At 39.1% G+C, this 25163-nt stretch overlaps 1 protein-coding gene across 1 annotated transcript in view; it reads left to right on the forward strand.

Annotated features, from left to right (window-relative positions):
• PSKH2 (protein serine kinase H2) overlaps positions 1-21773 on the forward strand; it is a 26065-nt gene extending 4292 nt beyond the window's left edge. Inside the window, 5 exon segments of the mRNA XM_007461740.1 lie at positions 529-865; positions 867-1088; positions 1091-1198; positions 21478-21508; positions 21511-21773. Coding sequence (XP_007461802.1) covers positions 529-865; positions 867-1088; positions 1091-1198; positions 21478-21508; positions 21511-21773 — 961 coding nt within the window.
• Positions 21774-25163: the final 3390 nt, after the last annotated feature.

Raw genomic sequence — 25163 nt, forward strand, 5'->3', positions numbered from 1 at the left:
AGCAGGAATTTTATAGGATAGGATTTAAAAAAAAAAAATTCCTGGCACATAATAAATGTGTAATAAATGGTAGCTATTGTTATTAAGATTATTTGTCTTTCTACCAACTAATTACTTTTATATAACTTGCCTCCATTTCAAAAGAGGATTTGGGGTAACTTTCAAAAATAATGAACACAGTTATGCAAGGAAATTGGATGGGGGGAGTATAAAGCTCAAAAGGATGATATAGGGCTTCCCTGGTGGCGCAGTGGTTGAGAGTCCGCCTGCTGATGCAGGGGACACGGGTTCGTGCCCCGGTGCGGGAAGATCCCACATGCCGCAGAGCAACTGGGCCTGTGAGCCATGGCCGCTGAGCCTGAGTGTCCGGAGCCTGTGTTCCACAGTGGGAGAGGCCACAACAGTGAGAGGCCCGCATACCGCAAAAAAAAAAAAAAAAAAAAAGGATGATATAAAGCCTCTAATTAAATAATTTTAAAAATCATCACTTCAGAGGGTAACAGATTTATTTGGTCTTTCTTCCAACAGATATGATATCAAGGTTCTTATCAGGACAGGCAGTTTCAGCAAGTTTGTCAGAGTGGAGCAGAAGACCACCAAGAAACCTTTTGCAATAAAAGTGATGGAAACCAGAATGAGAGAAGGCAGAGAGACGTGTGAGTCTGAGTTCTCCATCCTGCGGTGGGTTAGCTATCCTTACATCATCCAGCTCCTGGAGATCTTTGAGACCCAAGATCAAGTTTACATGGTGATGGAGTTGGCTACAGGAGGGGAATTCTTTGATGGACTCATCTCTCAGGGATACTTTACAGAGCAGGACGCTGTCAGAATCCTCCACATGGTTGCTGATGGCATGAGGTATTTGCAACGCATTGAAAATAACTCACAGGGACCTAAAGCCCGAAAATCTCTTATGTTATCACCCAGGTGCAGAGTCAAAGTTTTTTTATCACAGATTTTGGTTTGGCAAATCTGGGAACAAAAGTGGTGACTGGACAGTGAAGATGCTCTGTGGGACCCCAGAGTAAATAGCCTCCGAGATTTTGCTAAGGAAACCTTACACCAGTGCAGTTGACATGTGGGCGTTTAAGGCCTAATCACTTATGTTTTACTATGTAGATTCCTGCCTTTTGATGGTGAAAGCCATATGAGAATTTACAGGAAGATTCTGAAAGGCAAATATAATTATAGAGGAGATGTAAGTGCTCACTTTCTTTCTATTGACTTGGTCTTGAATAGAGTTTCTCAACCTTAGCGCTATTGCCATTTAGGGCGAGATGATTCTTTATTGGGGGTGGAGTGGGAAGAGGTGATGGGGTGGGACTGTCCTGTGCATTGCAGGATGTTTAGCAGCATCCCTGGCCTCCACCAACTAGGTACCAGTAGGTACACTACTAGCAGATACTGGTAGATACTGATTTCTAGTAGCTACACTAGATACACACCTTCCCCCAGTTGTGACAATCAAAATTGTCTCCAGACACTGTGTTTTTTTTAAAGAACTATTTTTATTATAATTTTATTTTTTTGGCTGTGTTGGGTGTTTGTTGCTGCGCGTGGGCTTTTCTCTGATTGCAGCGAGCAGGGGCTACTCTTCGTTGTGGCGCACGAGTTTCTCATAGCAGTGGCTTCTCTTGTTGCTGAGCATGGGCTCTAGGCACGCGGGCTTCAGTAGTTGTGGCTCATGGGCTCTAGAGCGCAGGGTCAGAAGTTGTGGTGCAGAGGCTTATTTGCTGGGAACTTCCTGGACCAGGGCTCGAACTGCATTGGCAGGCGGATTCTTCACCACTGCGCCACCAGGGAAGCCCTGTCTCCAGACATTGTTAAATGTCCCCAAGGGGGCAAAATCACCCCTGGCTGAGAGCCCCTGGTCTCAAGGTAGCAAGAGCCTCGATTACTGAGTTGTCTGTGGTTAGCACATGACATTGACAATCAAGTAGATATGTGAGTTTGCTGTTGTTTCTCCAGTCATCATGCAGAGCCTGAGCCAACTGAGTACTGTGTACTCAGAGGCTCAGCATGCTGCTTGGGTGTTTGATGAGAGATTTTCTGCCTTGATTCTAGATGATCCACACCCTTTTTGAGATGTAGTGTTTCCTCAGTGAAATGTTTAACTTCACAGTTTGTGTAAAATATTTATCCATTGTTTAAACTTGGAACTCCCATTGTTTATGAATGTGTTAACTTTTTTGTTTTGTTTAAGGAAGGAAAGTTACCAATACTTCTCTGTGGGAAGCCTGACAAAATAAGAAATTCACTTCCTGTTGAGCAAATTTATTTTATGTTTAACTATAAAAGGGCTTTTTTTCCCACATAAAGAAAAGTATGGATAGTTTGATTTTACCTACTTAAAGTGTAACATCTATATGTATAACATCTTAAGCAAAATTGAAAGCTAAATAACAAATTGAAAAATAATATTGTCTATACTCTGACAGATTTAATATCTTTTTTTTTTTTTTTCGGTACGCAGGCCTCTCACTGCAGTGGCCTCTTCCGTTGCGGAGCACAGACTCTGGACGCGCCGGCTCAGCGGCCATGGCTCACGGACCCAGCCGCTCCGCGGCACGTGGGATCCTCCCGGACTGGGGCACGAACCCGCGTCCCCCGCATCAGCAGGCGGACTCTCAACCACTGCGCCACCAGGGAAGCTCCTAGATTTAATATCTTATAGTACATGTATATGTTTTTTTAAAAAACTGATACAAATTGACAATTGAGAACTGAGACATAGGGAGATAGGAAAGGATGGGAAGAATTCAAAGAAAATGTAAACCACTGATTATTTATTTTTAATTTATTTATTTACTTTTGCTACGTTGGGTCTTCGTTTCTGTGCGAGGGCTTTCTCCAGTTGCGGCGAGCAGGGGCCACTTTTCATCGCGGTGCGCGGGCCTCTCACTATCGCGGCCTCTCTTGTTGCGGAGCACAGGCTCCAGACGCGCAGGCTCAGTAGTTATGGCTCACGGGCCTAGTTTTTCCGCGGCGTGTGGAATCTTCCCAGACCAGGGCTCGAACCCGTGTCCTCTGCATTAGCAGGCAGATTCTCAACCACTGCGCCACCAGGGAAGCCCTAAACCACTAATTATTAAAAGCTTGAACAAAATGTCTAGCTTCACTAATGACCAAAGAAATGCAAATGAAGACAACAATATCTTTTCTTTGTCTTTCAAACTGATAAAGATAAAAAACAAAAAAACACTCAATTTAATTCTACTCATTGCTGCTAAGAGTACTAAGAGATTAGCCCTGTTATTCACTATTGGTGGAGGATAAATTGTTGTAGATTTCTTGGAAAGTAGTTTGAAAAGATACATCTAGAACTTTTAAAAGTTTATTTATTTTGATCTACTAATTCCACTTTTAAGAATCTAAGGAAATAATCTCAGATGCAGCAAAGATATCAGTGTCAAGAGGCTCATCTGGGCTATACTACAAAAGTGGACAACTGAAAGGAGCGCTAAGAGGATGTTTGAATAAATTATTGAACATTCATACGGTAGTCCCTAAATTATTCATGTTTAAAAATTATAAGGGTATTGGAAAATATTTCCGATATACTGCCAAATTAAAAAAAAAACAGAATACAAATTGTGTATACGGTATTAACACAAATCACGTGGGAAAATGTATGCATAGGAAAAAGTCTTTGAGGAAATACAGTGTAATGCAGTATAACGTTAACAGAGCTTATCTCCCGGTTTACGGATTCTATACCATTTTGGTTTTCCTCTTTATAGTTTGAGTATATCTGTATTTCTGTTTTGGTTTTGTTTACAAAGAACATATATTTCTGTTTTGGTTATCTATTGCTGAATAACAAACCTTCCCTAAACCCAACGCCTTAAAGTAACAACCATTTTATCATGACTCATGATTCTGTGGGTTGACAGGGCTCAGCTTGGTGACACTTCTGCTTCACATGATGTTGCAGTCATCTGGTTCTTGACTGGGATGGAATAGCCTTGATGACCCCTCAAATGGCTGACCTCTTGGTGGGAAAGCTGGATTAACTAGGTCACTGGGACTACTCGGCCTTTTTCTCTCTCCTCTCTCTGTGCACCTCAGGGACCTTTTCTCTTCATGGGGTTTCTCCACGTGGTCTCTTCAGCAGGGCAGTCAGACATTTTACATGGCGGTTTAGGCTTTCCAAAAGGCAGTATTCCAAGAGGGAGACAAGAAGTCACCAGTCCTCTTCAAGGCTGGGCTTGGAAATGGCACAGCATCACTTTTGCCTCATTCTATTGGCTACTGTGAGTGCTAGGCCAACCCAGATTCCACGTGCAAGGAGACCACATAAAGTGTGGCTCCAGGGGGCCTGGTCCATTGGGGTCACATTTGGACTAGACATCACAGTGCCTTTCTTAATGTGCAAAAATAATAAACAATTATTCTATTAAGAGGTCCTTTTGTTAACTTTAATTCAGAGGGTTTCTAACATCACATTCCTCAGAAGGCAGCCCTGAGAAGAGGGTTCATTTACAAGTAATTTATTAAGGATAGACTCCCATGGACACAGGTGAGGGAATGAGGGAACCAGGATCGGTAGGGGAGGAGGCCAAGGCCATGGAGGTGAGCCTCATCCCACAGCGTTGTTCTAGCCTGAGACAGGTGAGCTGGGTCTTCACTCCCACCCCTCTCTGCTGGCCCATGGGGTGGTGGTGATAAGAATGCTGTGGCAAATACTCACTGCTCTCTGGGATCAAGGCAGAATGACCCCTGGAGCCCAAGGGTGATGATGAAAAAGATCGAGGTGCTGTGTTTCAGAAGCAAAACACTCCAAAAGAGAAGAGTATACGCACATACTGAAAAGAGGGGCTCAACAGCAGGATGGAGCACTGATATCTCCATGATGTCATGCTCTGTTTCTTGAGGAAATGACTGTCTGTAGCCCCAGAGTACTGAAAGCACATACCACAGAGCAGAAGTGCAACTGCTTTTAATAACTTATTGGATTTATATCCCCTTGGCCTTCTTCCCCATGCTTGTCAGCCACACATGTCTACATATTAACATTTTATTTTAATATTACCAAGTGTCTTAGTCATCTTGAGCTGCCAGAACAAAATACTACAGACTGGGTGGCTTAAACAACAGAAATTTGTTTCTCACAGGTCTAGAGTCTAGGAAGTCCATGATCGAGATGCCAGCAAGGTAGGTTTCATTCTGAGGCCTCTTCTCTTGGCTCACAGGCAGCTGCCATCTCACTGTGTGCTCATTTGACCTCTTCTTTGTGTGCATGCAGAGAAAGAGAGAATGAACTCTCTGGTGTTTTTTTCTTATGAGGACACTAATCCTATCAGATCAGGGCCCCACCATAATGACCTCATTTAACCATAATTTCTTCCTTAGAAATTTCATCTCCAAATACAGCCACACTAGGGGTTAGGGCTTCTATATATGAATTTTGGAGGGACACAAACATTCATTCCATGACACCAAGGAAACATATGTCGATAGACTCAGATAAGGGTATCATCATGTTTTCTCTGTCATAATATTGTTGTTTATACCTATCAAGAAGTTTAGTAATTTCTAAATGCACCAATTTTATTTAAAAACCAGGGTGACCATCAAGTCTGGAAGCATAGGTGTAATAGACAGAATAATGCCACCACCCACCCACCCCCACCCGGCAAAGATGTCCACATCTTAATACCCAGATTATGTGGCTATATTACTTTACAGGTCAAAAGGAAATTTGCAGACATGATTAAATTAAGGGTTTTGAGATGAGGAGATTGTCTTGGATTATCTGGGTGGGCCCAATGTGATCACAAGCGTCTTTATATGTAACAAGGAGGAAGAAGGGTCAAAGTTAGAGGACATGTGAAGACAGAAAGATAGGTTGGATTAATGTGTTTTGAGGATGGAGGAAGGGGTCACAACGAGCCCAGAAATGTGGGTGGTCTATAGAAGCAGGAAAAGGCAGGGAACAGATTCTCCCCTAGAACCTCTGAAAGGAACACAGCTTTGCTGACACCTTGATTTTAGTCCCTAAGATCAATTTCAGACTTTTGACCTGCAAAACTGTAAGATGATAGATTTGCATTGTCTTTTTATAAAGTCTTGTTGTCTATAACTGAAATTCCAGGTGTGACACATTGTGTGAATCACTTCTTTTCTCTAGAAGTCAGATGGAAGAGTGAAATAAATAGCATCAGAACATCCAGAGGTCTCTTATGGTGAAGAAGAGAGACATGTTTAATATAAATAGCTGATATTTTACTAGATACCTGGCAGATCTGTACTCTAGTCTCACCCATGTCTAGGCAAAAAATTAGCTATAATGTTAATGTTTAATTTTTCTTGATTTTGGTGTAAAATACATTCCTTTTCATGAAGCTTTTATGACCATTCCACTGTTGTTCTTTCCTTTTCTGAATACTGTTTAGGATTACCATAAATTTCTTTTGTTTTCACATTTAATCTATGTGCCATCTTTCTAAGATATTGTAGGCTCCTTGAAGGCTGGGATTCTGTCATATTTTTCTACCTGTCTCCATATGATATCACAAAGAGGTAAGCATAGACATCACATTTCTTAAAACTAAATTGCTTTTAAAAATTAAGATTCTGATTTATACCTACATGAGTAAATGGATCTCAACCATCACTGCATTGAGCATAGAATACAAATTTTAATTTATGATATGGTAGACTATTAGATAACTCATATTTTTAGTTGCTGAATTTATTAGATTCATTCTGGAATATTCGGGTGGTTTAAAGGCTGCATTTATTTTACTGGGTTTTGCAGGATAGAGGTGGTGGTTCCCCATTCCAGGCGCTCCTGGTAATGCCTAAGGAGCAACCAGGGCAACAAGACACAGCACATGGTGGAAAAGAGGTGGAAGAGAGCAAAGAGTTCCTCCCCACTGTTTGAGGGAGACCTTTGCTTATCTACTTGGTCACCAATGCCATCACAATGGCTTTCAGCATGGTGGCAGGGCTCGTGCTGGAGTCTCATCCATAATTCTCCTGGAGAACCATTTGACGCATGCTTGTATGTCTCCACCCCTTCTTCCTGGTTAGGCCTTCTTCATGTCAGGAATCAAGCTCAGCTTGGGGAATACCCACATGAAAAGTGCTTGGTGTCCCTGCTCTTAGGGATCTAGTGCTCTTGTCTGACAGTCCACGTATTACTATGTATCTCTTCAAATATGAAGGCTGTGATACACATAGGAAAAAAGGCTCCAAGTCCATGGAGCAAGGGAAGAGAGCCTCTCACTGTGTAGGAAAGCTGGGTCAGATTTCCTGGAGAAGGGGACATTTGTGCTGTGACTTGGTGGAAGAATAGGAGTTTCTGAATGGGAGATGAGCACATTCTAAGTAGACAGAACAACATATGCAAAAGCACAGGAAACAGAATAAGTTGACTAGTAAAAAGTAAGACTTTTAGAGCATTTGTGTGCATGTGAATGCATATTTATATGAGTCTTTTGTAAAGTAGTGTAGTGTAAATATTAAGAGCACAGTCTGGAGCGATACTGGCTGCCCTTCACTCCCAGCTGTGCCATTTACTAACTGTAACTCTGGGCTTGCTTCTTAATTTCTCTGTATCTCAGTTTCTTCATTTGTAAAACATAAATAATGATAGTGTCTGCCTAACAGGGTTGTTGTGAAGATCAAATGAGCTAATAGATGTAAAGTGCTTAGAATAGATTTATATGTTAGTACATATGTAGTCAGTGCTATATATGTGTTGGCTATTTCTGTTATTATTACTATTAATAAGGGAAATATTGGGAATGAAAGTTTGAATTTTGCTTAAGCAATATATATATATATATATATATATATATATATATATATAGAGAGAGAGAGAGAGAGAGAGAGAGAGAGAATATATAGTTATCAAGTGTACCTGTCTCACCTTTTAAATGGAATAGTGAGAAATGTGTAGTGTTAGATATTTAATATTAATGATAAATCAATTACACATTCTTGCCAATGAGTTGAGAATCACATATTTTGCCTAATTATCTCCACTATATCGCAGTAATTGTTTTTTGGTGTGAAGTAAATTGATAATAAAGTGAGTCATAACCATATTAGCTAGCTGACAAGGATAAACACTGGTATTAAAAAGATATATATATTTTTTAATAAAATTATTTTATTTATTTATTTGTTTTTGGTTGCGTTGGATCTTCGTTGCTGTGTGCGGGCTTTCTCTAGTTGTGGTGAGTGGGGGCTACTCTTCATTGTGGTGTGTGGGCTTCTCATTGCCGTGGCTTCTCTTGTTGCGGAGTACGGGCTCCAGGCGCACGGGCTTCAGTAGTTGTGGCTCGCGGGCTCTAGAGCACAGGCTCAGCCATTGTAGTGCATGGGCTTCGCTACTCTGCAGCATGTGGCATCTTCCCGGACCAGGGCTCGAAGATGTGTTCTGTGAATTGGCAGGCAGATTCTTAACCACTGCACCACCGGGGAAGCCCTAAAAAGATATTTTAAAAATAACCCACATGGACATTAATAGAAAGTGGTGCCCATCTGCTTAGATTCAACTATGATTGCTGTACTGTTAGGAAAAAATTTACTGATATATTCTCTTGGAAGGAACAGATCTGATGGATTATGCTCACCAGCCACGACCCCAGTTTCTTTCTATTTCCTTATCTACACTAGTTTCTCACATTTTTTTCTTTACTATATTTCTCCTCTACTCAGGTTATTAAGTAGGAAAAAAAGGAGAGGAGAGCAGAAGATTTGGTCCTTTAACTCCCATTCATTCTCTTTCCATCCTGACTAGAATGCCAATAGTGAACATTACGCTGTATTGCAGGCCATAATTCTTGTAATTTGGTTCCTATTCCTGTGTTTTAGTTCCTAAGTACTTCTGCTCACAAAAAAAGTGGTACTTAATATTTCTTTAATGATATTTTTACTTTAAAAGTTGTTTTACAGAAAATAATTTAAAGATTATAAATCTTTCAAACTGGACTTCATTTTCTGCTTGTCACTTTCTTCATCTCTTCTCTGACTTACCTTAAATTGAATGTATGTATATCTTCTTTTAAACTCAATCACCAAGAGTGTTTGTAAGAATTGAAAGAGAGAGAAGCTTCAAGATGGCGGAAGAGTAAGACGCGGAAATCACCTTCCTTTCCACAAATACATCAGAAATACATCTACATGTGGAACAACTCCTATTGAACGCTGGCAGAAGACAGACCTCCCAAAAGGCAAGAAACTCCCCACGTACCTGGGTACGGCAAAAGAAAAAAGAAAAAACAGAGACAAAAGAACAGGGATGGGACCTGCACCAGTGGGAGGGAGCCGTGAAGGAGGAAAGGTTCCCACACAGTAGGAAGCCCCTCCACAGGCGGAGGCTGAGGGTGGTGGAGCAGGGGAGCTTCGGGGCCACGGAGGAGAGCACAGCAACAGGGGTGCGGAGGGCAAAGCGGAGAGATTCCCGCACAGAGGATCGGTGCCGACCAGCACTCACCAGCCTGAGAGGCTTGTCTGCTTACCCGCCGGGGCGGGCGGGGGTTGGGAGCTGAGGCTTGGGCTTCGATCAGATCCTAGGGAGAGGACTGGGGTTGGCGGCGTGAACACAGCCTGAGGGTGTGGCGCTAGTGCGCCACAGCTAGCCCGGAGGGAGTCGGGGAAAAAGTCTGGACCGGCCGAGGAGGCAAGAGACTTTTTCTTCCTTCTTTTGTTTCTTGGTGCTCGAGGAGAGGGGATTAAGAGCGCTGCTTAAAGGAGCTCCAGCGAAGGGCGCGAGCTGCGGCTATCAGCGCGGACCCCAGAGACGGGCAGAGACGCTAAGTCTGCTGCTGCCGCCACCAAGAAGGCTGGGTGCGAGCACAGGTCACTATCCACACCCCTCTTCCGGGGAGCCTGTGCAGCCCACCACTGCCAGGGTCCCGGGATCCAGGGACAACTTCCCAGAACGCATGGCGTGCCTCAGGCTGGTGCAACGTCACGCGACCTCTGCTGCCACAGGCTCGCCCTGCATCCGTAACCCTCCATTCCCCTGGCCTGAGTGAGCCAGAGCCCTCAAATCAGCAGCTCCTCTAACTCCGTCTTGTCTGAGAGAAGAACAGACGCCCTCCAGCGACCTACACGCAGAGGCGGGGCCGAATCCAAAGGTGAAACCCGGGAGCTATGCGAACAAACAAGAGAAAGGGAAATTTCTCCCAGCAGCCTCAGGAGCAGCGGATGAAATCTCCACAATCAACTTGATGTACCCTGCATCTGGGGAACACCTGAATAGACAACAAATCATCCCAAATTTAGGAGGTGGACTTCGGGATCAACGATATATATATATATATATATATCTTCCCTTTTTCTCTGTTTGTTTGTGAGTGTGTATGTATATGCTTCTGTGTGTGATTTTTGTCTGTATAGCTTTGCTTTTACCATTTGTCCTAGGTTTCTGTCTGTCCATTTTATTTTTTATTACTTAAAAATATCTTTTTTCCTTAATAATTATTTTTTATTTTAATAACTTTATTTTATTTTACTTTTTTATTTTATTTTATTTTACCTTCTTCTTTCTTTCTTTATTTTCTTGCTTTTTTCTGAGCCATGTGGAGGACAGGCTCTTGGTGCTCCAGCCAGGCATCAGGGCTGTGCCACTGAGGTGGGAGAGGCAAGTTCAGGACACTGGTCCACAAGAGACCTCCCAGATCCACGTAATATCAAATGGTGAAAATCTCCCAGAGTTCTCCATCTCAACGCCAAGACCCAGCTCCACTCAACGACAAGCAAGCTACAGTGCAGGACACCCTATGCCAAAAAAATAGCAAGACAGGAGCACAACCTCATCCATTAGCAAAGAGTCTGCCTAAAATCATAATAAGGCCACAGACACCCCAAAACACACCACCAGACGTAGACCTGTCGAGCAGAAAGACAAGATCGAGCTTCATCCACCAGAACACAGGCACTAGTCCCCTCCACTAGGAAACATGCACAACCCACTGAACCAACCTTAGCCACTGGGGACAGACACCAAAAACAACGGAAACTACAAACCTGTAGCCTGAGAAATGGAGACGCCAAACACAGTAAGTTAAGAAAAATGAGAAGACAGAGAAACACACAGCAAATGAAGGAGCAAGGCAAAGACCCACCAGACCTAACAAATGAAGAGGAAATAGCAGTATACCTGAAAAAGAATTCAGAATAATGATGGTAAAGATGATCTAAAATCTTGGAAATAGGAGAAAATACAAGAGATGTTTAACGAGGACCTAGAAGAACTAAAGAGCAAACAAGCAATGACGAACAACACAATAAATGAAATTAAAAATTCTATAGACAGGAACGATAGCAGAATGACTGAGGCAGAAGAATGGATAAGTGAGCTGGAAGATAAAATAGTGGAAATAACTACTGCAGAGCAGAATAAAGAAAAAAGAATGAAAAGAATTGAGGACAGTCTCAGAGACTTCTGGGATATCATTAAATGCACCAACATTCGAATTATAGGGGTCCCAGAAGAATAAGAGAAAAAGAAAGGGGCTGAGAAAATATTTGAAGAGATTATAGTTGAAAACCTCCCTAATATGGGAAAGGAAATAGTTAATCAAGTCCAGGAAGCACAGAGAGTCCCATACAGGATAAATCCAAGGAGAAACACACCAAGACATATTAATCAAACTACGAAAAATTAAATACAAAGAAAATATATTAAAAGCAGCAAGGGAAAAACAGCAAGTAACACATAAGGGAATCCCCATAAGGTTAACAGCTGATCTTTCAGCAGAAACTCTGAAAGCCAGAAGGGACTGGCAGGACATATTTAAAGTGATGAAAGAGAAAAACCTACAACCAAGATTACTCTACCCAGCAAGGATCTCGTTTAGATTTGACAGAGAAATTAAAAGCCTTACAGACAAGCAAAAGCTAAGAGAGTTCAACACCACCAAACGAGCTTTACAACAAACGCTAAACAGACTTCTCTAGGCAGGAAACACAAGAGAAGGAAAAGACCTACAATAATAAACCCAAAACAACTAAGAAAAAGGTAATAGGAACATACATATCTATAATTACCTTAAAAGTAAATGGATTAAATGCTCCAACCAAAAGACATAGACTGGCTGAATGGGTACAAAAACAAGACCCATATATATGCTGTCTACAAGAGACCCACGTCAGATTTAGGGACACATACAGACTGAAAGTGAGGGGATGGAAAAAGATATTCCATGCAAATGGAAATCAAAAGAAAGCTGGAGTAGCAATTCTCATATCAGGCAAAATAGACTTTAAAATAAAGACTATTACAAGAGACAAAGAAGGACACTACATAATGATCAAGGGATCAATCCAAGAAGAAGATATAACAGTTGCAAATAATTATGCACCCAACATAGGAGTACCTCAATACATAAGGCAAATACTAACAGCAATAAAAGAGGAAATCAACAGTAACACAATCATAGTAGGGGACTTTAACACCCACTTTCACCAATGGACACATCATCCAAAATGAAAATAAGGAAACACAAGCTTTAAATGATACATTAAACAAGATGGACTTAATTGATATTTATAGGACATTCCATCCAAAAACAACAGAATACACATTCTTCTCAAGTGCTTATGGAACATTCTCCAGGATAGATCATATCTTGGGTCACAAATCAACCCTTGGTAGATTTAAGAAAATTGAAATTGTATCAAGTATCTTTTCCGACAATGCTATGAGACTAGGTATCAATTACAGGAAAAAAATCTGTAAGAAATACAAACACATGGAGGCTAAACAGCACACTACTTAATAAACAAGAGATCACTGACAAAATCAAAGAGGAAATCAAAAAATACCTAGAAACAAATGACAATGAAAGCACAATGACCCAAAACCTATGGGTTACAGCAAAAGCAGTACTAAGAGGGAAGTTTATAGCTATACAAGCCTACCGTAAGAAACAAGAAATATCTCAAATAAACAACTTAAGCTTACACTAAAGCAATTAGAGAAAGAAGAACAAAAATACCCCAAGGTTAACAGAAGGAAAGAATTCATAAATATAGCAGAAGTAAATGAAAAAGAAATGAAGGAAACGATAGCAAAGCTCAGTAAAACTAAAAGCTGGTTCTTTGAGAAGATAAATAAAATTGATAAGCCATTAGCCAGACTCCTCAAGAAAAAAAAAGGAGAAGACTCAAATCAATAGAATTAGAAATGAAAAAGGAGAAGTAACAACTGACACTGCAGAAATACAAAGGATCATGAGAGATTACCACAAGCAACTCTATGCCAATAAAATGGGCAACCTGTAAGAAATGGACAAATTCTTAGAAATGCACAACCTTCCGAGACTGAACCAGGAAGAAATAGAAAATATGGACAGACCAATCACAAGCACTAAAATTGAGACTGTGATGAAAAATCTTCCAACAAACAAAAGCCCAGGACCAGATGGCTTCACAGGCGAATTCTATCAAACATTTAGAGAAGAGCTAACACCTATCCTTCTCAAACTCTTCCAAAATATAGCAGAGGGAGGAACACTCCTAAACTCATTCTACAAGGCCACCATCACCCTGATGCCAATACCAGACAAAGATGTCACAAAGATGGGCTTCCCTGGTAGCGCAGTGGTTGACAGTCTGCCTGCCAAAGCAGGAGACACGGATTCGTGCCCTGGTCCAGGAAGATCCCACATGCCATGGAGCGGCTGGGCCCGTGAGCCATGGTCACTGAGCCTGCATGTCCGGAACCTGTCCTCCACAGCGGGAGAGGCCACAACAGTGAGAGGTCCGCGTACCGCAAAAAAAAAACAAAAAACTACAGGCCAATATCACTGATGAATATAGATGCAAAAATCCTCAGCGAAATACTAGCAAAAAGAATCCAACAGCACATTAAAAACATCATACAGCATGATCAAGTGGGATTTAGAACAGGAATGCAAGGATTCTTTAATATACACAAATCAATCAATGTGAAACACCATATTAACAAACTGAAGGAGAAAAACCATATGATCATATCAGTAGATGCAGAGAAAGCTTTCAACAAAATTCAACAGCCATTTGTTAAAAACCCTCCAGAAAGTAGGCACAGAGGGAACTTTCCTCAACATAATAAAGGCAATATATGACAAACCCACAGCCAACATTGTCCTCAATGGTGAAAAACAAACCATTTCCACTAGGATCAGGAACAAGACACATTTGCCCACTCTCACCACTATTGTTCAACATTGTTTTGGAAGTTTTAGCCACAGCAATCAGAGAAGAAAAAGAAAGAAAAGGAATTCAAATAAGAAAAGAAGTAAAGCTGTCACTACTTGCAGATGACATGATACTATACATAGAGAATCCTAAAGATGCTACCAGAAAGCTACTAGAGCTAATCAATGAATTCGGTAAAGTAACAGGATACAAAATTAATGCACAGAAATCTCTTGCATTTCTGTACACTAATGATGAAATATCTGACAGTGAAATTAAGAAAACACTCCCATTTACCATTGCAACAAAAAGAATAAAATATCTAGGAATAAATCTACCTAAGGAGACAAAAGACCTGTATTCAGAAAATTATAACACACTAATGAAAGAAATTAAAAATGATACAAATAGATGGAGAGACATACCATGTTCTTGGATTAGAAGAATCAACATTGTGAAAATGACTCTACTACCCAAAGCAACCTAAAGATTCAGTGAATCCCTATCAAACTACCACTGGCATTTTTCACAGAACTAGAACAAAAACTTTCACAATTTGTATGGAAACCCAAAAGACCCCGAATAGCCAAAGCAATCTTGAGAAAGAAAAACGGAGCTGGAGGAATCAGGCTCCCTGACTTCAGACTATACTACAAAGCTACAGTAATTAAGACAGTATAGTACTGACACAATAACAGAAATATAGATCAATGGAACAGGATAGAAAGCCCAGAGATAAACCCACGCACATATGGTCACCTTATCTTGGATAAAGGAGGCAAGAATACACAGTGGAGAAAAGACAGCCACTTCAAGAAGTGGTGCTGGGAAAACTGGACAGCTACATGTAGAAGAATGAAATTAGAACACTCCCTAACATCATACACAGAAATAAACTCAAAATGGATTAAAGACTTAAATGTAAGTCCAGACACCATCAAATTCTTAGAGGGAAACAGGCAGAACACTCTATGACATAAATCACAGCAAGATCCTTTTTGACCCACCTCTTAGAGAAGTGGAAATAAAAACAAAAATAAACAAATGGGACCTAATGAAACTTAAAAGGTTTTGCACAGCAAAGGAAACCATAAACACAATGAAAAGACAACCCTCAGAATGGGAGAAAATATTTGCAAATGAAGCAACTGACAAAGGATTTATCTCCAAAATTTACAAGCAGCTCAATAACAGAAAAACAAACAACCCAATCCAAAAATGGGTTGGGTTAAGACCTAAATAGACATTTCTCCAAAAAGATATACAGATTGCCAACAAACACATGAAAGAATGCTCAACATCATTAATCATTAGAAGATGCAACTCAAAACTACAATGAGATATCATCTCACACTGGTCAGAATGGCCATCATCAAAAAATGTACTAACAATAAATGCTGAAGAGGGTGTGGAGAAAATGGCACCCTCTTGCACTCTTGGTGGGAATGTAAATTGATACAGCCACTATGGAGAACTGTATGGAGGTTCCTTAAAGAACTAAAAGTAGAACTACCATACGAACCAGCAATCCCACTACTGGGCATATACCCTGAGAAAACCATAATTCAAAAAGAGTCATGTACCAAAATGCTCATTGCAGCTCTATTTACAGTAGCCAGGACATGGAAGCAACCGAAGTGTCCATCAACAGATGAATGGATAAAGAAGATGTGGCACATACATAAAATGGAATATTACTCAGCCATAAAAATTAACGAAACTGAGTTATTTGTAGTGAGGTGGATGGACCTAGAGACTGTCATATAGAGTGCAGTAAGTCAGAAAGAGAAAAACAAATACTGTATGCTAACACGTATATATGGAATATAAAAAAAAAGAAAGAAAGAAAGGAAAATGGTCAGAAGAACCTAGGGGAAAGATGGGAATAAAGATGCAGACCTACTAGAGAATGGACTTGAGGATATGGGGTGGGGGAAGGGTAAGCTGGGCCAAAGTGAGAGAGTGTCATGGGCATATATACATTGCCAAGCATAAAACAGATAGCTAGTGGGAAGCAGCCACATAGCACAGGGAGATCAGCTCGGTGCTTTGTGACCACCTTGAGGGGTGGGATAGGTAGTGTGGGAGGGAGATGCAAGAGGGAAGAGATATGGGGACATATGTATATGTATAACTGATTCACTTTGTTATAAAGCAGAAACTAACACACCATTGTAATGCAATTATACTCCAATAAAGATGTTAAAAAAAAAAAAGAATTGAAACAGTGGTTCATCTTACTTTGACTGTGTGGATGTTAGCCTTGGCATAAGGGATAGTGATTAGAGTTGAAAATAGCTGTTGGCTTCCTTGATTATGTTGCACTTCTTGACGTTGATCTTATCAATGGAATTCATGGAGTTGAGGGGAAAAGAACTATTTGCATAAAGTTTTCATAAACTTAGAAATATCTGGATTTAATATTATATTTATATTATTTATGTTATGGTTTATGAGGCTTATAATATAGGAACTAGTTCTAAATGTATTTTATGTATGGAAGAATGGGCCAACTGATGATTTAGCATTCAAAGGCCAATTCAATTTTTTGTTATTTTTCTTATCATCTTTTTTTGAGGATAATCTCTGCCGAATCCTTTTAAAGTTTCAGCAGTTTCTTTATCAGTGTAGAGCTAAAACCATCCCTCCACCTGTGTCAAGAGCCTCAAAATTATCCTCTTAACTTACAAAAATATCTTCTTTATGAGGCTCATGTAGGATTTATTGGATCTTTCTCCATTTTTTATTAGATGTCACCTATAATAACTTATGAATGTCTATTCACTTTTTCCAGGGTTTATAAATGTCCCAACAGATAGAGCATTGTGACATAATGAGTCAAATCTTGACTTTGAGCAGTTTCAGCTTTGGCAAATATAAGACATAATTCGAAGTCTGGGGAGTCTGAATATTGGGAAGAAAAAAAACCCTTAAATATCTACGACATAAAGATGATGTACAGAATCTCTTGCTTTTTGAAATGAGGAACAATGATTTTGCCCAGTCTACTGCTAACAAAGTTATGGAGAGTTGTCAGTACTTCGGGGCACATTTACATAAAATTTAATTGTAAAGCTTAACTGAAATCCTACCAAGGCCATAAGGCTAAAGTTCAAAGAAGGAAGGGAAATGCTTGTCAGAGGGTTATCACCAGGAGAAATTTTAATAAAAACTACAATTTTTGAGTGGATTAAAGTTACTTTGAGTGCTCCTATTCCAAGGATTTGAATGATAGCTTAACCATTTACCTAGAAAAATAGATGTTTGTAGTTTTATGAAAACTTATGATTAAATCCACCAGTAATTACACTTTACTTCTATAAGCTCTATATTTATCAAGTTTCAACATTAATTATAACCCTTAAATTTTTTTCTTCCGGTTTTGTTGAGGTATCATTGACATACCACACTGTATAAGTTTAAGGTATACAGCATAATGATTTGACTTATATACATCATGAAATGATTTTCACAATAAATTTGGTGAACATTCATCATCTAACAGAGATACAAAATAAAGGAAAAAGAAAAAATATTTTTCCTTGTGGTGAGAACTCTTAGTATTTACTCTCTTAACAGCTTTCATGTATAACATACAGCAGTGCTAATTATTAAATCTTGTATATGACAGCCCCAATACTTATTTATCTTGTAACTGGAAGTTTCTACCTTTTAACCACCTTAATTCAATTCCTCTTCACCCTTCCCACCTGCCTCTGGTAGCCAAAAATCTGATCTTTTTTTCTATGAGTTTTGTTTGTTTTTGAAGTACAATTGTCCTACAACACTGCATTAATTCCTAGTGTACAACATAGTGATTCAATATTTCTGTACATTAAAAAATGATTACCATTACAATGTTTAAAATTTAAGACATTGCATCCAGAATTTTAGGGACTACATCTATATTGCATGTGCATGTGCTTGTGGTGTGTAGCTTTTAATAATGATTTTTAATAATGATATTCTGTGGGAATGCCTCAAAGGAACCAAGAAATATGAAAGCTTTGACTAGTCATATGAATATTATTCATTTTTTTAACTAGTTACACAGTCAGTTTTTGTATATTTGGTAACCTTCTGCACAAGCTATTACATTACCTTTATTAATCAGTGTTCATTAAAAGAAAAGAATTAACATGGGAATCTGGAATGTAGGACTCTGTAATCTCTTGCAGGGGGAGCTGGGAATCTCTATGGGGACTCCTGGGGCTCCTGGAGAGGAAAGTGAAGGAGACTATAGGATACAAAGTTTTGGGCAGCCCCTAGGTAAGAGAATCCTGAACAAATAATTTAATTTGGGAGATGATGCATAAAATTAGAGGTGAAAGTAGGGCCTGGTTGTCAGAATGAGGAGGAAGAGCAGGAAAGGATGGGGTGGAGGACAGAGCCAATGAATGGAATACTGCAGAGAAGGCCAGGGAGCACCAGGTGAAGGGGAAGCTGGAAGACTCTGCTGAACAATAAGCCAGCAAGAGCCTCACTGGGGCAGGATCCAGAGAGCCAGACTCTTTCAAAGGCCCTGCACTTGGGTCACATTAAGAGAAAAGTATTCATCAACAAATTGGAAAGCAATAAACTACTATCATCCCCTACTTCTCTGTTTAGAGGCAAAGGAGTCAAGACATCAATAGAATATGATACGATCCTTCTAAAATTCTTTAATTCCTCCAAAGCTAATAGTGCAATTGCTAGTATTGAATTTTACTTTCATACCCTTTTCTGTTGTTGTTTTGTACAGTGTAGCTAGTTTCTATTAGAGAGGACAGAGAAATAGGCAGAGATGAACAAAGGAAGAGAGAAGAAAGCAGAAAAAGCCCCATATTGTCCACAAATATTACAATGTACTTGGAACTAATTGGATGAGCTTGGGATAAACGAAAGTGTTGTCTTTCTTTTTACATGGTTCATTACTGCTTCACACTGAACAGCTTTTTTTTTTAAGGACCCACATTTATCATGGTAATAATAAATGGAATTAGTCTGAGAAGTTTTGGATAATTTGCATCTTCTGGTCCTCTAAATATTGTTAGTGAGGTGTCTATAGAAGTACTGAGGAGGAAGTTACATTGTGATTTAATAGTAACCACAACAAAAGCAACAACAATCTACCTAATATTTTATACTTTGAAAACCATTTTTCACATACTTTATTAATTTGGTCCTAATAGGAGATATGATGATCCCCATTTTTCTGATGAGGAAACCAAGATCTTGAGGTTTAGAGCTGAGTGTGGCCAGTCAGCCTGTCTGGTCCAGACCCCCTTACCTCAATCCCCAGCTCTTTCCACATTAAGACGGGTTAACTGGCTGGCTGACAGCAGTGTCTCCCTGAGACTATGGAGAAAAGCCAAATGGGAATTTTCAAGTCAAAGAGTGGGAGTGGCCACGTCTAAGAAGAGAAATGGTGAGGAAAGCCTCATGGGACATAACGTGGATGTGAAAGCCTCTGACGGAACTGAATGATGTCATCAGGTGACAGTTGGTCCAGAGTAGGAATTTTATTCAACCTGTGGTGCCATAACCTGATTGTTTTGTGTCATATAACACTATTAGCTCAAAAATTTTGAGCATGCACACTCAGTTTTTATGCATATGTACATGTATGTATATTAATCTGTTTTATACTTTATAAAACATAGACAAAAATAAATTTTGGATTAAGAAGATAAAAATACAGTAGAAGTCCTAACATTTTTTTCCTTGTACCTGTTGCCTTCTAATATGTAACATGAAATTGTCTTCTACATTCTCTCTAGTTGTTCTTTGTGGCTCAGGGATTCTGTCATTTACAACCTGTGTTTGAATAATGAGCTTTGTCTGAAGAGTTTTTTCCAGGACACTAGTTACCTTATTTTCTGCAACTGCATTTTCAATGTGTATTCATGTGGTCATCTTAATTAGCTCTCCATAAATCTCATTGCACATATTTTATATTCTTTCCAGAAAGATTCAGTTGCTTGTCTTATAATGCTCCACTGGAGACATCTAATTTAACCTTCATTTAACTAGACATGAGCCGAGATAAATATGTCTGGATCCAGGGCCAAATAAATGTCTAGCCAGAATCAGAGGACATGCCATCATGAATTTCAGCTACTGACATGTTTTGTCTAGACTTGCAAGGTTTATGTTTTTTTCCCCCTGTGTTTGGCAAGTGTGTTCATTTATTTCAGGAATTTATTTTTGGGATAAACATTTCTCGTATCTCATTTATCTAAATAAACTGAAGGAAAAAAAGAAGAGTAATTCCTTTACTGATTTCTTTGATCCAGATTCTCAGAGTGCTAAGAGATTGGAGGCTGTGATGTTTATGTATGGAGTTTGATTTTTCCTTCCACAAGGACAAAGCAATAGCTTGTAAGGATTCCCTTATTTTTCTTGAGATACACATATCAACCAGAAATTGCTGTTTGCAATATAGCAAATATATGGTCAGTTTTCTCAATCTCTCTCCTTTCTAGATAAGGAGGGATACAAAACCATAGTATTTTCCAGATACGTGCTACATGTTGATAGGTAACACAGAAAACAAGTTTGAGGAAAAGCAACAGTCCTCTTGTCCCCATCCTCACAAAAGTCACTATGAATTTCTGTCACTGTACTTAAATTATGTGCAAAAGCTGTAGATTTTGCCAGAATACGTCCTCAAAACATCAAATAGCTGGTTGAACATGTCATATCTCTGCTACGGGCTGAATACCACTTGTAGGCAACTGACTGGGAGTCATGAGGGTCCTGTGTGCTCAGAGGAAAGGCGCTGTGAGGGATTCTTCCCCGAAGTCCTCTTTTCTCTCCAGGCTGTGGAGAGGTAGGCATCGTAATTCCAGAGTAAGTTTTCAAGGGGAGAGAAAAGTTGATGATTTCCCAGTCCATTCCACTTTCCATTCTAACTCATTCCTGGAGTCACAGGGGCTCTCTGACTTGACCACAATGGGGTAAATACTCACCTGATACTGGTGGAGTTCACCAACAACAGCTGCTTCGCCTTGTCCTGCTTACGTGAGTGGAAACTTGCATCGCTGCTGGCAGCACACTAGAGAGATTTCTGGAAAAGAATTCTCATTCATTGGACAGAGAGTTTGGAAGAGAATTTTTGTGTTGGTTTTTTTTTTTTTGCTAAAGAGAGATTTTTTTTTTTTGTCTTTTCAAAAGTGGAATTTTAGGTTCACTACATGTTTAATGACATAATCTCTGAATGGCTTATTTGAAGAAGTCATTTGGATTTAATAAGCATTGACCTTTATAATTAAGAACATGATTCTGTATGTGTGTTTGTATGTGTTTTTATTTTATTTATTTTATTCTATTTTATTTATTTACTTTTCTTCTTAGCCTTGGCCAACTATTTCCCACTGGGCGAAGGACTTAACAAACTACTGATTTTGGAGACTAAACATCAAGTGTCAGCTGGGCAGGCCCTGGACCATCCCTGGGTCCTCATGACTGCAGGGTCTTCCATGAAGAGTCTTTAGATGGTCATTTCCCAGAACTTCATGCGGAGGGCATCTCCCCAGCCACAGAGTCCCAGATCTGCACCATCTTCTAAGTGATGTTCTTATCATAAATCAAGGCATATGTGGAGCAAGAGAAACTTAAAGGTAGAAGAATCACCACTATCTGCACTTTAGTGAGTAGATGAACTTTAAAATCACTTTATCCAATTTCAAGCCAGATACATTAACTTCATTAATAGCATTACATCAGTAGGGACCATTTCATCATGATTAAGGCACCCTAAAGCTCCAGGGATCTGGGAGTATGTGGTTATTGTTGGATAATGGTGACTTTCACTTTTAACATTTTTTTGATCTATAATTTGTCCCATATTTATATAGGAAATACATAAATTCTCCAAAATTACTGCTGTAAACGATGACTAATATAGTAAATACTTAGTGCATTTATGTAATAGGAAAGAGTAGATGAAGAAAATCTCTTAATAATTGATGGATTAAATAAAATATGAGGTTATGGGAATAAGGGATGAATATGTGAGGTTATGGGGCATATAAAAAAGCTTAGCAGGTAACAAAATAAAAATAAACCAGTGGGACTACCTCAAACTAAAAAGTTTCTGTATAGCAAAGGAAACAACAAAACCGAAAGGCAACCTACAGAATGGGAAAGAATATTTGCAAACCATATATCTGATAAGAGGTTAATCTCCAATATATAAGGAACTTGTATAGCTCAATAGTAAAAAACAAACAAACAAACAAAACAAACTAATGAACCCAATTTTTAAAATGGGCTAAGGGCTTGAATAGACATTTCTCTGAAGAAGACATATAGATAGCCATCAGGTAGATCATCAGGGAAATGCAAATCAAAACCACAATGAGGGCTTCCCTGGTGGTGCAGTGGTTGAGAGTTCTCCTGCCGATGAAGGGGACACGGGTTCGTGTCCCGGTACGGGAAGATCCCACGTGCTGCGGAGCTGCTGGGCCCGTGAGCCACGGCCGCTGAGCCTGCGCGTCCGGAGCCTATGCTCTGCAACGGGAGAGGCCCCAACGGTGAGAGGCCCGTGTACCGCAAAAAAAAAAAACACACAATGAGATATCTCTTCACTCCTGTCATTAACAAAACAAAAGACAACAAGTGTTGGCAAGGATGTGGAGAAAAGGGAATCCTTGTACACTGTTGATGCGAATGTAAATTGGTACAGCCACTATGGAAAACAGTATGGCGGCTTCTCAAAAAATTAAAAATAGAACTACTGTATGATCCAGAAATCTAACTTCTGGGTATTTATCCAAAAGAACTGAAATCACTCCTATGTTCATTGTGCATTGTTTACAAAAACCAAGATGTGGAAACAACTTAAATGCCCATCTGCAGATAAATGCATAAGAAAATGTGGTGTACATACAATGGAATACTATTCAGCCTTAGAAAAGAAGGAAATTCTGCAGTATGTGACAACATGGATGAGCCTTGAAGGCATTATGCTTAACTGAATAATCCAGTCACAGAAAAATAGATACTGCATGATTCCACTTATATGAAGTATCTAAAATATTTGAATTCATAGAATCGAAGAGTGGAATGGTTAGTTGTCAGGGCCTGAGGGGAGGAGGAAATGAAGAGTTAGTAATTAACCAGTGTAAAGTTTTAGTCAAGCAAGTTTCTAGAGATCAGCTGTACAACCTTGTATCTATAGTCAACAATATGTAATATACTGTACACTTAACATTTGTTAAGAGGATAGATCTCATCTTACCACAATAAAATTAAAAACCAAAAATAATTTTAAGATTCTGTAGCTATCCATCAGAAGCTTACAATCTAATTGGACCATTATTCACTGGAAAATGGGATTTTACAGAATCAGACAATAGTGATATTTTTCTACTGTTAGCATCCATCACCCACCAGAGTTTACAAAGGAATATGTATGTGATCATCTTGCTTCATTCCTCTACTGTCAGCTCTTTTTTGGTTAGCCCGGGTTTCTTCCAGAATCAGTTACTCAAATACCTTGACGGCTCTAAATACCCAGCATGGAATAATTTTAAGTGGTGTATTAAAAGAAGTAAACTCCAAAACTCAGTTCTCCAGGCAAGGCACATATGGTCTGATCCCTTGTCCAGCAAAGTGATACAAAGACTGAAATATTATTAAGTATATCACTTAATATCACTCTTTGAATGGATAAATATAGTAAAGAGTGATTCGTCAGTTGACATCACTTTATTTTGTTAAGTACAATAATAAAATACTAGAGTGACATTTAGTATAACCATAAAATCAGTCTTAATTTTCCATTTTATTTTTCTCTTTTAGGTTATATATATGGAACAATTATATGTGATATATAAATATGAATGTTAATTAGTGACAGAAATATTTCCAGTATAAATTGTAATGCTGTATCATATATGGAAAACACTGGTTAATTCCTTTACTATAGAAAAAATAAAAATTCATTAAAAAATAGAAAAAAATGGGCAAATATCTTGACAGGTAGTTCATAAAAATACAAATGACTAATAAGCATGTGAAAACGCTCAATTTCACTCATAATTTAAAAATGAAAATTAAAACAACAAAGAGATAGGAATTTTTCACCTATCAGATGAATGCAGTTTGACACTTGGATAAAATGTCTGGTGGAGGTTTCAGGAAAGCAGACGTTGTCATGTACCCTTGAGACAGAGGAGTGCAAGCTGTTTCCACTTCACCGGGGGAAAGTTTGGCAGCAATATCTATTCAAATTAAAAATGCAGTGGTCCTTTGACCTAATAGTGACATTTCTAGAAAATTGCCCTATCCCTATTCTTGCCAAAGTGTGAAAAGATAATATGTGCAAAAGTGTATAAAGCATTGTTATTTATATAAACAAGAATCCCAAGAGAATGCCCATCAGTACAGGAACTCTTTAAATAAAGCATGGAACATCTAAGCATAGGGCAACCCCACATTAAAAATGACGTGGTAGATCTGTATGTTATGTTATGTGATATGTTATTGTGTAAAATGAAAAGGCAAGGTGCAGAGAACTATTACAGTATGGTCTCATTTGTGTGAAAAATGCATTTAGAAGCCTGAAAGTTGTAAGAATTTGATGAAGATAGTGATTATATCTGGGGGAAAGAAAAAGTAGGAGGTCTGGGGTAGAAGAGAAAGGTTTATTTTCATTTTATACCTATTTCTACCTTAAATTTTTTTAAACTGATGTATTTACTTTGTCTATAGTGAAAGAAAATCCAGTTGAAAATGCAAGTGGCAGAAGTGAAAAAATCAAAAAGAGAGAAGCTTGAATAAGCAGTCCTAAAAAAACTGGGGACTGACTAAGCTGTGAAAACTAGCTCTTTATATAATTGGATGTTTTATATCTTTTCCAATTGAAATTTTTCAATTGAAGAAGTACAAGCAATAAAAGTACAAGCAATAAAAATTCTAATGCTAGACGTAGAAAACAAACTTATGGTTACCAAAAGGGAAAGTGGGGGAGGGAAAAATTAAGAGTTTGAGATTAACATACACACACACACACACACACACACACACACACACAC

Source organism: Lipotes vexillifer, unplaced genomic scaffold (genome assembly GCF_000442215.2).
Source record: "Lipotes vexillifer unplaced genomic scaffold, Lipotes_vexillifer_v1.1 scaffold163, whole genome shotgun sequence".
Lineage (NCBI taxonomy): Eukaryota > Metazoa > Chordata > Mammalia > Artiodactyla > Lipotidae > Lipotes > Lipotes vexillifer.